Source organism: Nelumbo lutea, chromosome 2 (assembly GCF_056320005.1).
Source record: "Nelumbo lutea isolate HS-2025 chromosome 2, American lotus-T2T, whole genome shotgun sequence".
Classification (NCBI taxonomy): domain Eukaryota; kingdom Viridiplantae; phylum Streptophyta; class Magnoliopsida; order Proteales; family Nelumbonaceae; genus Nelumbo; species Nelumbo lutea.
In genome coordinates this window covers 39729415-39744527 of record NC_142685.1, presented here as the reverse complement: position 1 = coordinate 39744527, position 15113 = coordinate 39729415, and the positions used below count along the sequence as shown (strand labels likewise).

At 33.2% G+C, this 15113-nt stretch overlaps 1 protein-coding gene across 1 annotated transcript; it reads right to left on the bottom strand.

The window, feature by feature from the left end:
• Positions 1-2146: 2146 nt before the first annotated feature.
• On the bottom strand, positions 2147-3072 carry LOC148870019 (auxin-responsive protein SAUR32-like). The gene has a single exon (XM_088973527.1). It carries the CDS (start codon positions 2855-2857, stop codon positions 2348-2350), a length of 510 nt encoding a protein of 169 aa, XP_088829653.1. The 5' UTR covers positions 2858-3072; the 3' UTR covers positions 2147-2347.
• Between the last annotated feature and the right edge of the window lie 12041 nt (positions 3073-15113).

Genomic DNA, 15113 nt, shown 5'->3' with positions numbered 1-15113 from the left:
CAACCAAATTGGGCTTAATATGGACCCAACTAGGGTCTCAGCAATTCATCATTTCTCTAACCTTTTTCCGAGACATAGCTATTTTCCCATTACCTTCAACCTAGACTATCCTTATCTCTGTTGGCTTACACTCATCCCCCGCTGATCACCAGGCCATTGACAAAGTCAATGCTATTTATGAAAATTTGTGCTTCAGGAGAGATAAACTGACCAGAGACATGGTTTCTGGGTGATGAATCAACCCCAGTTCCATTGTAGTTTGAAAGCTTAGATTTAGTATTTACTTAAACTTGTCAACCACATAGACATTATTTACAAATGGGTAGTTGACATATACATGGACGATCCATGATCCATCCGATACAGAAATCGGGGAATCAAATAAAAATGTTTTAGGTGGTGTTTTTTAATGCCTTAACAGAGTTTGCATGTGATGAAAAAGATAGATATATTAATCTATAATGTGAAACTCTTTACTTTAATGCTGCATTATTAGAACTGGTTGCTTCTTCATCTTCGCTCCGATGACTGCATTATATTATATTACCAATATTTTTATATTAAACTATAATGAAGACACTTGAATTTCCCTATGAGATCACATTGGATACCGTCTTTGGAAGAGGGGTTTATGGATATTAAAGAGCACAAACACAGTATTAATATTGCTAAAAAATCTCCATTTGCTTTGTATTTTTAGACTCCAAATTAAACGGCAAATATATATATGAATGCGACATGATCCGTTGTCTAGCCAAACTGTTTTCAATGGCTTTGACAAGAGGACAGTTCCGTAACCAGTTCCGGTACAGATGGATGTACTGTGTAGCTAGCTGGCTGGCTATCTAGTGGTCTAGGAGGAGAGAAGTTGCTTTCCGTATATAGGTTAATAGGCACAGATATGGATATACTCACTCTATATTGGAGCTCTTAAAACTGTTCTTGATATAAAATTGATTACAGTTAAGAAATAATGTTATTTTGCATTGAATGCTTCAGTCATAAAATGGGTTTAAGAAATAATGTTATTAATAAGGTTATTCATCTCATCTCATTTGGGGCCATTTAATTCGCGGCAAATCTGTTTTGAAAGATCTTTTAAAAGTTTTAATAATTAAAAGATGATGTGAGATTTTGCATCAAGATTTCATTTCCATGGAAAGATAAATTGAGAAAGGGAAGGAATGTTTCATTTGAAGCTTCTCAAAAATAACTTGAAATGGGTTTTTTGGGTCTTTTCGGAACTGTGGTTTTCAATGGTTAGATCTTTTCCCAAATAAACCGAAAAAAGACCAAAATGCAATCTGCCAGACTTCTACCCTGTGCAAAAAGACACGCCAAATGGAGCTGATACTAAGCTTTAATTAATCATGTTCATAATCGGTACTAAAGAAGAATAATCTTGCAGATGGACTAATTTTTAATATATAATGCAATTATACGCAACTAGTGTCTACTCTGAAATGGATTTCATACACCAATATGTATAAAACGTTCTACACACGTAAAGTCAATTAATCTCTAATCTCTCCCGGATTGTTAGCTGACTAGTTTCATAACGTAGCGATTTGATGATTAACATCGCATTAATTAAATTAAAACCCATCAATTTTCTTTCTTTTTTTTGGGGAAAATTGGGAGAAGTTAAGACCCATCAATTTGAACTTTTAATTTCTTCATCATTTTCTTCAGAATCACAAAACACAAGAGTCAAAACTGAACAGATGCACTCAGGAAGTGTATGTTTTGTTGCAATAATGCTTATGAGCTGCAATTCTTTTCCCTGGTGATTCCATGACAAGTGCCTATGTGACCCTAACACAATCTCATATAATCAACGGTCCAACCCAGATGTTCAAGTTCAACCAACTGACTTGGAGAAGATAAAAAAGAAAGCTGCATAATTAAATACATCCATGTCTTCTGTTGCCAAGCACAACAGACGCAGACATATACACAACTAAGCTTCAATATACAAGGAATCTCAACTATCAAAAAACCTCAGCCAATTAACAGAGTATAAAAAGAAAAGAATGGTGGCAAATCATTTATTCAAGCAAATTATGAGCTGCAAAAGTTCCTCCACCAAAAGAAATTAGCTGATGTGAAGCTTTAAATCTCTAAAATGTTGAAGATTAATTAGGACTGGACATAAGAACTTTTATAATTTGATTCCTTGATTAATTTCGAAATAGTAACTTGGTCCCTGCAGATAGAAGAAGTCTATACTCTACCTTATTCATATAAAGCTTTTAAAGTCTTCTCTCATACATTGCCTTCAACGACTAAAAGAAAGTAAAAGAAGACATCAAAGGGGAAAGTAGAAAGAAGAAAAAAAAATGAAAAATTATCTGCACAGTGGATTCTGAGGATGGTGAGGTGGAGTCAGCTCAGCTTCTGATGAGCAACTCTCTCCCCCAAAACCATACTCATTAATGAACAAAGCTTCCTTCTTTTCCTGTACCACCTTCAAGATCTTCTCGAAGACAGCGACCTCACAGGGAATCTTCAATACTCCTTCCTGTTGAAACCCAAATTCCTCTTCTGCTTCTCTCAGTAGGATCCCGAAGGCTCTATGACTCAAATACTCCGTTGGGATTATAAATCTCTTCATTTCCTCTCCCACACAAACAGCAAGATATCCTTTCGGAACAGTGTCGCCTGAAAGTGCTGACATGGAGATTTCAGAGAAAGAGAGTGTCTTCTTCAGAAATTTGATGCTCTTACTGCCACTGCCGTTAGTGGTAGCTGTGGTGTTGCTGCTGCTCTTTGGTGCATTTGCAAGCTTCCTCCATTTTTTCAGCATCCGCTGAAGCCTAACTATATCGCTGATCTTGTTAGACTTCTTGGAATCCATGGTGTTCTTGAAAGACTGTGTTCGTTTGGTTTTCCCTCTGTAGAGATTTATAGAGAAATTGGGATGCTTGTGTTGTGAGTTTTGATTTTTCACACCATATTTTTCTAATATTTTATGCTATTTAAGTTATTAATTTACATGGGTTTCTGTTGCAGCTGCCTAAAGAATCAAATTCCATAGTGGGTTTTTATTTGTTTAGTCCCTAGCTAGATCAGTACCTTCCAGATTTTTTTATCCTTTACTGCTGTAATCTCTCTCTCTTTATTGGTTCCTTTCCTTTATCCTATATGCTGGGATTCCTAACTACTTCAACCCTAAAAGCTTGTCAAGGGTTTGTAAATGACTAGTACTGATACCTCAGAACTCCAACTTGATCAGTTTCTTGTGACTTCTCAGATCTTCCTTAGTGTCATTGAGATTAAGAACTGACTAGTTGTTGCTTGGTTTTATCAAACTGTCTCAGCAGTCAAAGCCCGTAGGGAACTCGTCTTCTTCAATAATTTAGTTTTTCAGCTTTGCCTTGGTATTTTCATCATTTTAATTGCTATATGATGTTGTTAAGTGCTTTATGCCTTTGATTTTGCATTTGTTTATTGAGATTATATTAGTGCTTGGAGGATCGTGGAAGGTGGCAATCAAGAAATTTCCATGTGAGTATGCCCATTGAATTTGGTTATAAAAATTATAAAATACATCTACATTTAAGGGTGTGTTTGGTTTGTGGGAATAAAGGTCTAGAATTGGAATGGGACCATTCCCATTCCAACCGTTTGCTTGGGCGGAATTGGAATTCCATTCCCATTCCTGGTGGAATGGCATTCCCCCATTTGAGGGAATGAAATCGCATCCCAGCTGATTCCCTCAAATGGTGGAATGGCATTCCCCCTCCCTTGGGAATGAAATCGCATCCCAGCTGATTCCAATTCTCATTCCGATTCTTGTTTGAACCAAACAGACCATGGGAAAAGACCATTTTGATTTCGATTCCAACTGTGAATCAAACGGACCCTAAAATCACTTAAATTTCCTTTTTCTTTAAGTGACTGTTGGTAAAATGGAACTCTGATGTATTTGGAAAGCTAAAAAGAGTGTAGCATTCGACTGTAAATAATTATAATTTGCATTTGTTTTGTACCTTTGAATATAGTGTTAAAATTGTTAGAGAATAAATACCTATTCAAAGACCTCATTTAACAATTTAAGCTTTTAGGCTAAATAGTTCATTGAGATGGTATTAGAGCTAGTTTAACCAAATGGTCTTAGTATTTGATCCTCTTCACCCCATTAAAATTAATTAAATTTCAGATGCTCTATACATAGAGACCCTCCAAGAAGAAACCAAAGAAGAAACCAACAACTAAAGAAAAACCAAGAAATTTCAGATGCTCCCTTAGTGAAAAGGTATCACCTTTAACACAACATAACCAACAACTATCTAGATGCTCTATACATAGAGACCCTCCAAGAAGAAACCAAAGAAAAATCAAGATGTACCAAAGCAAATATCTCAGGTCCTTGACATGCTAGAGATGATACATAGTGGGCCTTTTGTGGGTGAATGCATGATGAAATTAAATGAAATTAGATGTAATCATTTTAATTAATCCACCTTATTGCAAGTCATCTGTATTATTTTCTACTAGCATATATACCCATAAAGAATGGATGTGGTGGTGTGAGACAACAAATGAGCCAACAATGACTATGTGGTTAGAACCGCTTTCTAAAGAGAGGTGGGGATAGGAATAATGGTTTTTTTTTTTTGGATGGTAACATGTAAAAACTATGATTGTTCTTTTGTTTTAAGGATGATGTTGATTTCTAAGGTTGAAATATACTATTCTTTTTTTGGATGTTGGAACTTTGGTTGATTTTTGTGTTAGAGATGATTGTTGATATGTCAGGACCTTTGTTTATGTTTCAATTTATTGATGGCATGTTATTTAGGAATGATTGTTATGTGATTGTATGCATTTGATATACGTAATGTACATACATTTTATAAAGACAAATGTTGACCGATGAAATGGATGAATCACTATTAGTCCTTTTGATATTACTAGTAAGTGTGCATATGCTTTGCACATGGTAATTATAGATGATGATAATGATAGTAATAATGTATCAACTTTTCCTATAAACCTTATGTATTTTTATTTTTGGTTTTATATTTTTATATTATTTAATATTAATCTGATGCGAATTGCAAATCTAAATTTGATTACATAAACATTTCATACAAATATGTGATAATTGGATCGAGTTGTGAAATTTTAAGTATCATTGATGGGCCTACTTGCGGCTAAATTCTTTTTTTCATAATATTTAATCTTTTTTGTGTAATTTTTTTGTTAATTTATCAAAAAATGTAAGATTTAAATAAAGGAAATTAACTGGGGGTGAAAAGTAGTAGTTCAATTTACAATTTAAACCTCATAATTAAATAGAGACTAAATTCAAAAATGAGTATTTTAGTCAAAAGAAAGTTTTACAATCTTATTCATATTTTTAATAGTAGTGTAAATATAGAATTGTAGATGTGTTCAATTTTTTTTATAACTTTTTATTTTTATTTTTATGTATAAAAATAATTCTAATATGTCACACTTACTTTTTGTTTAATATGATAAATATATGACATTATACATGTGCCTAAATGTTTTATGCAAAATTTATGTATTTTTTATTTTTATATTTTATTCTTTTATTATTTATTTATGACATTTAATGTTAGCATGTTTGACCCAAAATTTGAACTATTGATCTTTATCAAACAGTAAAATACTTTCATTTTTGGCCAATTCTAAATTATGTATTTCATTTTCATTACCAATAAAAATAATTCTTGTTTATTACAATTGTTTTTTAATTTGATTAATAAAAATCATAAGCGTGTCTAAACTTTTTCTACATTTTTTGTAAGTTTCTATGTTTATTTCTATTTTAAAAATTTTATTATGTAACTTTGACTTCGTAGGTTAATCAATTTGATTCAGATGGTTGAATTGCTTAGCCACCACTTGGATTAAAAATGGTTTTGTTTTTTAGTTAGTTTTAAAATATATGGGTTTATATTGTTAAAAATATTGCCACAAATCTAATTTAATAAGAGAAAATGAAAGTTAATAATTTAAGTATAAGACTTAATGAGAGGGGATTAGATGAAATAGGAAGTAATAATTGAAATTACATTTTCAACCCTTACCATTAGAGATGGGCAAAATACACAATTATGGCCATTTTAGTAGGCATTAAAATTGGCATTAAAGCTATAATAAAATGATTTTTATATCCTTCTCAAGCAAAGAAGCAGAGGACAATTTTAGTCCAAAAAAAGTTTCACATTGTATTCACACTTTTATATACAATATAGATGTAAGTTGATTTTTGAGAAATTGGCTTTGAGTCTGTTTGGTACTGCTTTTCAAGGACCAATTATTTTTGTATTAGAGTTATTATTCAACGCCATGTTGGATGCCATGTCATCCTCAAAAATTCAGAATCATTTAAAAATAAAAAAACACCAAAAAAGGTGATCCTTGAAAAGTGTTGATTTCAATAATCGATTTTGGCTGATTTCCAAGAAATTGACATAATTGGCCAACCAAACAAGAAAAAAAAATCATGGATTCTTCAAATTTTGATGTGGATCCTACATGGTGTTGATTTTTGGGAAATCATTATTGATGTCAAGCATCACCTAAGTCTTTTGGTTGCATAGCTCCTTTGAGATAAGTATCTATGAGTATTTTGTTTTATGAATTAATCATTTGAATATATCTGTTTGATAGATGTAAATGCTATGTAATTGGCATTGCAATTTACAAAAAAATCAAGAAAAATATGGCCCTTGGTATCAAGAAAAAAAATTAACAAAGAAAGATGTTGAAACTCTTATAGACATTGAAAAGAGTGGATCAAGAATAAAAGAATTTAAAGATAAATACTTTCCAATCAAAAAGTGGCCACTTTGTTCTTAGTTTTATAAAAAAAAAAAACAAAAACAAAAAACAAAACATCTCTCATAAATGGCATTAAAGTATAATGGAAAAGTCATTTTCTAAGTTTAGAGCTGCATCTAGTGCAAACAAACACCCACACCCCCTATTTTTGATAGAAAACAGAGGTGCTACACAAGTTGGGGGGGGGGGTAGCACACCCCCAAACATCAACAAGCAAATCAAAATGAGATCCTTTGGGAGATTACGAGGATTAAAAGAAATCGGCCCATCAAGAGAAGTAAAATCTCTATTTGCAATCTAGTTTGCTCCTTGATTCGCCTCCCTATAAACGTGCCTATAGCTTATTCCACACTCCAATTTGTCCTTCACTTGCAAGCATTTTGAAATGATATTTCTAAGATTCCAAGGAGGAGAAGACAACCCTTTGAGTTAATGAATGGCAAGGTTTGAATCCCCTTCGATGATGATCGAGTGGTTTCAAAAGTTGGCTACCAAGTTATGAGCTTCCCATGCAGCCCATGCTTTAGTAGAGTTGATTGTGGAGGTGTCTAAGAAGTAGCCATTGAAGTCCAGAATCTCACCCCAGTGGTTCCTCGCAATGGACACCATAGAACACCTACCATTCTTGTGACAAGAAGCATCAAAATTAATTTTAATTTCTCTATGATTCAGAGGGGCCCAATAGATGGCCTTCCAACTTCTTAAAACTTTGGTAGAACTCAGATTCCTAGATAACTCCTCATATTCATAAAAAGCCCTCAAGGCTCTATCCAACCCAAATTAAGGAGGGTTTTCTTTATTACTGAATGCCATTTGATTTCTATTTTTCTAGATATGCCAAAGAACAAAGGCACACTTTTCTTTCAAATAGCCCCTTTCTCTTAAGTCTTTTTTATGAATTTCTTGTTAGACAGTTTTGTATGCCCTTATCTTCAATCAAGATGATGTACTTTATGAGTTTATTGTAAATGAATAAAAGTGCATATTTGATTCATGTTCCCTTAGTATGTTTCTATGTAATACCCTTAAACTGGACACTTAATGAGATTCGTGTTTGTTTAGAATGTTCACAGCTAGTGGGTCGGTCTGGGGAGACCTATCCTTACAAGGCTGACACTATGGTGCCACCAAGTCAGTTGGGGTGGCTTATCTCAGCTGCCAGGGTGAGACCCTAGGCACATACAGTGTAGGATTTATTGAATCTTTGAACTTGACCAGATTTTCAGTATTGCCCTGGACCTTAGAGATTGATGAGCAAAACTGAAAAGTTACACCTGACCCCTAGACTCGATTATGATACTGCACTAGGTGTCGGATTGGGATGTTTTTGATATACCACTCAGTGAGATCCTTAGTGGGGGTCAAAACCTGGGTATGTTGGGACAATCTGAGAATTCATCTGAGTGGGTGATCATAGTGACGGGATCAGCCCCTTTGTCGGACAAAGGTAACGATCGGGGATGCACTCTCTCTGTTGGAAACCAAGACTGCCGGTAGTCGATTTCAATCATTGAGATTTGTTTTGCAAAATATATTTTATATGAAATATAAAAGTATATATTTAATGGTTTCTAAAAGGTTTGCAAGAGATTTTAATTCCCGGGATCCATATAAGAGAGAGTGCAACACTGTTCCTTGCAGCCGAGGGAGAGGTCATCTCTTGTTGGGCAGTGTATGATCATTATAGGCTGAGAGGTTAAGTGTAAGACCATTGAAGTTAATACCTGATGGGCGAATCTTGCATCTGCCCATAGTCCCTGGGTGTTACAAAGTGGCTTGGCCCAGGGACCACTTAGGGTAAGTGTTGGGCCCATAGAGCCCATCTGATGGGTTTCAGGGGGTGCACTGTCCATAACAGTGTATTCGGTCAGGCCTTGTAACAAAGGTTGGGCCGAACCCATGTGGCTAATGTGTAGATCAATGTTAGGGTCCCATGCCATACAAGGAAACCCAACTGGGCAGCAGTTTGGAAGGCTAAATGAATACATTACCTTAAATGGTAAGATAAGGGTTATCCCTTATCACTTAAGGGGACTTCTAATCCAAATATGATTTGGATTAGCAACTCATAATGGGATTAGGAGCTGACCCCTTTAAGATTATAAAAGGAGGAGGGGGCGGCAGCCTTTAGACATGCAATGCAATCCACAGATCCTTATCTCCAAAGCTGAGATTACTAAAAGAGAGAATTCAGCACCCTGCAAATACTCTCTTGCCGCCTCCTTCCTACAGCTGCCGCTTCCAGTAGTTCGATCTCCAGTTCTTGGGAGAAATCAAGATTTGATCTTGATACCAATCTTTTGGAGAAAAGATTGGTTGGAGTTGTATTCACAAGCCATCAAGTTGATTCTTGCGAAGGATCAAGTTCTTTTGGAAGAACATTGTTGATTATGCTCCACCCTGCACTGCGCCATCTTCAGTGGGAGTAGATTTTGGATCATTCCTTGGGCGTGAACACCTCCATTGGGAGATATTGCTTCTCTGTAGCAGGTATTATCCCTCTCTACTCCTTTTGGTTCAGATCTAATTCAGTTTGTGGCTCAAGAATGATCATTGAAGGGAGAGAATAATTTTTGAAATTTGCCCCCTTATTCCGCAATCTTTGGGCATCAATGTGATGGATTTCCTATCCCTTCATTTCTATCCACCATTCACCAATTTCAAAGTTATTCCCATTAGAGTTACCAAAATTCAAATGACGGTTATTCCAAGTTTCTTTGAAGCATTGCATTTAAGAAATACATGATTGATATTTTCTTCCAAACCACATCTACAACAATCACCATCAATAGCAAATCCTCTCTTTCTAAGAATATCTTTTACAGGTAGTCTACCATTTAACAACAAGAACAAGAACACCTTTATTTTTAGAGGGATTTTAAGGCTCCACACAGTTGTAGCCCAACTTCTTGTGTTTGTTCTCAAGGACCCATCTTCACATTTATGTTTGCACACCAATTTCATGGTGAAGAAGCCCTTTGGATTCAAACTCTAAATCAATTCATCTTCTCTAGCGCTTAAAGGAATAAAAATTGCTTTGATTTTATTTCAAATATTGGGAGGAACAAAGTTTATAATTTGAACCTCCTTCCGAATTCCTCTATCTTTATCGATGGAATTACATACCATCTAATTTTCATTGTAACCTTGTGAAGGGGTCAAGAAATCTGCAAGAGAATTTTCTCCAAACCAATTATTTGTCCAAAACTTGATAGACTTGCCATTATCAACCTCCCATCTAATGCCTTTCCTTAAGAGGTCCCTAGCATTCAAGATGCCTCTCCAAGCCCAAGACACTCATTTTCTTTTTCTTACCTCCCAAAAGTTTTCATTGTTGAGGTATTTACCCTCCACCAATTTAGCCCACAAATTATCCTCCTCTTTAAGAATTTTCTCATTCAATTACTCCTCCAACATGTTCTAAGGCTTTTCATAGATCGCAATAGCCATTGGAACCTTCAAATGGTCAAATTTCTTTGATGTACTTGACTGTTAATTTTGTTAGTTAGCTACTTGACAAAGAGAGAAAACTTTCTCTCTCATAGTTGATTGGTTCCTCTATATTGGTTGGCTGATATCAGTTGAACTCAGTCTATCTAGGTTATTTGACTATGCTTTTCTCGGGTAGCCATCTAGTCTCCTTAGACAATGCATATTTCAATGCATCAACCTAAGAATTTTTATTCCTGTCCCACTTTGAATTTTTATTCCATATGAATAGTCAATTCATATAATTAAAATATAAAATGAAATTGAAAAAAAATCCACAATAAAATTAAAACAAAAACTTACAATGGAATTGAAAAAAATACAAATAACTTATAAGTAAAATAAAAAAAAACCTCAAAATATACAATAATCTAAAATATTTTCTTCAAGTCTTTAACTTCAAGTCCCACTTTCCTCTTCTTCTGATGATACATTGGATAATGTGTCATGTCCTCCTTTATCTTTTAGTATATTTTCTACATCCAACCAATCTTTTAGAAAATGCATATCTCCAATCTTTCATATGCCATTAGACTCCTTTCATTTAGTACCTTGTTTCCTATACTAAAACAAGATTCCAATGCTATTGTGGATGCTTAAGGGGTTAGTAAACAAGATAATTATTTTCCTATGCTTTCCACTAAAGCTAAAATATTAAATTATTTTATTTCCTTAGTTGTGAAGAAACTTAAAAAATTATTTTGCAAATAAAAATAAAGTTCACTAAAAGATGAATTTGAAGTAAAGGAAGACGAGGAAACAATGCCTCTACTTATTAAGGATCACACCATAGCTTTAACCATTGTGGTACAACTACCACTATTACTATTACTATGTCTAGTTGGTGGCACTGAAACCATTTTTAAAATTTTAGATTTAAATAAATTATACATATTAAATAATATATTTTTTTTAATTTCTTCTTTTTGTCTACCTATATCTGTTTGCATATTTTGATTATATGAATTAAGCATTATATTTACACCTTCTAATTTTATCCTATGATCTAATATTATGAATAAACAATGTAAAGGATAAATATGTTCCCGATGTTTTTTAAATTTAATTTCTATTTGTTCAACAATGTTTTCAAAATATTGTTCATTTCTATATTTTAAAAATAAATTACTAATTATAAATAATTGATTAATTAAAATAAAGTAAGTTTTGTAATAAATACCAGAAAAATTCTTGTAGAATCATTAAATATTTGTGAAAATTCTTTCGTACAAATTCTCATTTCCCAAACAAAATTAGTTATCATATTATTTGGTATTCTTTGATTATAAAAGTTTGATATAACTTCTTTATATGGTATACTACTTTCTAACATATCATAAGTAGAATTCCATCTATGCTGGACATCTTACATAATTTTTTTATATTTTTTTTTCTATATTGATGACATAAATTTTTAAAATCTTATTTTTTTTTGCACCTGAATATCTAATTTATAAAATATGAATTTTAATTTTTAAAACATGTTTTGAAATGATATTTAAACCATCTTCTTTACATAAATTTAAAATATGACAAACACATCTAATGTGAAATAATCTTCCCTCTAAAATAGGTTTAATTAAGATTTCAAAATAATTACAGTTAGATCATTATTACTAGCATTATCAAAACTAATTTAAAAACTTTTATCTTTTTTACCATAATTATGTATAGTATTTAAAATACTAGTTGCAATAGTTGGTCCAATATATGGTCATTCTAGTCTTGTAAAACTTAAAATTATTTTAAATAAAATCCATTTATCATTAATAGAATTAGTAGTTATAGAAATATAAAGAAGACTAAATATTTGAAGTAAGATTAATTTTGGAAGAAATATTTGTCAAAGTAGAAATTATATTTTGTTTATATATTTCAATTTTTTTTTACAAATAATGTTTAATCTAGTTGTATTTCTACATGCTTGATTAAGTGTTGTTTGTACAAAGTTTTCAAAATTAGTATCTTCAAATAATAAAAATGGTTGCTCATCATGTACTATGTATCTAGCTAATGCTTGCTTAATTTTTTTCTTGTGAATAATGAAATTTAGAAAATGATCTAGACCCAATCCTAATTTGTGTTTGGGTTAATTCATTTTTAGTTTGATTAATATGTTTTGATACATGCCTTTTCAAATGGCTAGTGCATACATTTATTGCAAACTTTTCTTCTGTCCTTTCCCACTACATTCTTGATGGTAAATCTAAAACATTGCTGGTTTTGTTTTTCCCTGCCTTTAAATTACCAGGGCTAGCATTAGATTGGGTTTGTTCGTTAGCGGTATCACTAGTTCCGACATCGGTAATGCTATCATACTATGAGTGAGACTCATCAAAGGAAGCAAAGTGAAAGGGAGTCTAAAAGAAACCAGCCATTTTAAGTTTGATTAATATCTAAAATTTATAGAAAAATCCAACTAATCTAGTAATTGCACTTAGGTCCTCGATGTCTGGTTTGATGGTTTGGTATTTCAACTTGAATGTAAAACTTTTAAGTCTCTCAAATTTCCAACTTCAACTTGAGACACTCAATAAAGCTCATTCTTGTTGAAATTAACAAAAATAAAAAATAAAAACAAAAGAGAGTATGGGAGTAGAGTAGAATGAGAAATTGAGAATATGAGAGTATAAGACTGAGAGATTGATTTTTTGATTTTTTGATTGTTGTTGTGATGAAAATGGGTAAGGGTTAGGGTATTTATTATAAGGGTTAGAAATAATTGAAATAATTAAAATACCCCCCTAAACAAGTCATTTATAGTTGTTGAGAGAGGTATTTTGATCATTGAAAAAGTTTATTTGTTTCTCTACTTGAAATGCCCCCCTAAACTAGTTGTTTATAGCTGCTGGGGGTATTTTTTCCATTATTCCCCTTGTATAGCCATTATATAATGGCTAAAAACATGACTAGTTTCAGTCGGGTTAAGCTGGGCCGGGCCTTAACGTGTTGTGTTGTAGGTCATGCTATGTCATGTTGTGGGTCTTAGTGTGTTGTGCCCATGGGTATTGCTGGCATGAGCTGGCAAGTGAGCCATAAACCCTTATCCTGACCTGGTCCCAAGGTCATGCCATGCCTAGCACTAGGGGTGCTCACGGTTCGGTTAACCGAACCATGGGGAATTTTTTGAAACTGAATCGGTCTTACCGCTTTTTGCATATCTCTGAACCAAAACAGAACCAATACCACTGCTTAATTGGTTGATCGGTTTTGGTTTATGACTGGTTCAGTTCTTTAGTTTTTCAGTTTTTTATATTTATAACATATATTATAAATAAATATATAATAAATTATATTATAAATAATAGTGGTATATAATATATTATAAATATGTGTTTTATATTATAAATACTATAAATATATAATATATGTAATATAATTTTAATACATTATATATTATAAATAGATAATTATCAATATAATATATATAAATATTTATATATAATATATAGATAATATGTGAGATATATTAAAAAATATATAATATACATAAAAATACATATATTGGTTGGTCCAGTTAACCTCCAGTTTTTTCTAGATTAATTAAAAACTGAACCGATCCTTTGGTTTTTCAGAAATACCGAATTAAAACTGGGTCGATTGATTTAGTTAACCATTCGGTTCGATTTGCTTTTTTGGTTTTTTATGACCCTTACTTGGCACGAATTGTCACTGTATTTGGCAGACCATGCTAGGCACGGCCCTAACCATGCCGGCCCACGAGTGGCCCCACCCATTTACACCTCTAATTGGTGAAAGTAGTTTAGGATAGAAGACTGTGAAAGAGGCCAAGTGGGGAATTGTTGAAGCTTAACATTGGTGATTCAACGTTGGTAAATAGGTCTGGCCTCGGCATCATTGTTGGGGAGAATTTTGTTTTGGCCAAGTTTTTAATAGAAAAGTGTTGCCTCCCATTGAGACGGAGGCTTTTGTAGGTTTCCAGCCTGCTGGTGGAAGGGGATGCACTAGTTCTGATTCACCCTTGCCAATCACATAGGTGGTGGTTAGGGATGTAAACGGGTTGAGTTCGGCATGGTTTTCCTCAACCCTAATCCGACCCTCCAGTGCCCTAACCCAAACCTGATTCAATCCAACTCATAAATACATAATTTCTGAACCTGATCCAACCCTAGGGTTCAACATGATACCAACTCGACCCAGCCTGTAGCATTTCATTTGTATTTTTCTCACATGTTTTGAAATCCTAAAATCCATTAATTTTAGTTAGAAATTTATTTTATAGATTTTAAGGTGTCACTTTTTTATTTTAAAAGGAGAAAAACAAAAGTCAACATATAAAAAATCTTAAACTTTAAGGTTATAGAGTTGGAAGTTAAAATGTTACAAGAATACTATGTATACATATTGGGGTATGGATCAACCAAAACCCAAATCCAGTACAAACCTGATTCAGGTCAAAGAATGAAAACCCTAACCCAACCCTAAAGCTGAATATGCCTGACCCTAACCCAACCCTATAGAGTTGGGCCAAGTGGGGTTTACCGTTTAACCCAACCCATTGACATCTCTAGTGCTGGTCAAGTGTAGGGTATGCATCAACCAATTTTCCCACTAAGTGTATTACACTCCAGGATAATGGAGTGGCTCATTCAATTCAATGGCACGCTATTCAATGTTCACTTGGTCTCATGTGCCAAATTTATTAGCAAATTGTATTTGTACCAATGACATTTCACTAAGCAGATAAATGAAATTGCTTTCTTAAGTTAAAAAAAAAACTGTCATAATTATTTTAAAACCTCTTATTTGTAAGGTATTTATTCATAAACATAATTTTGCATTTA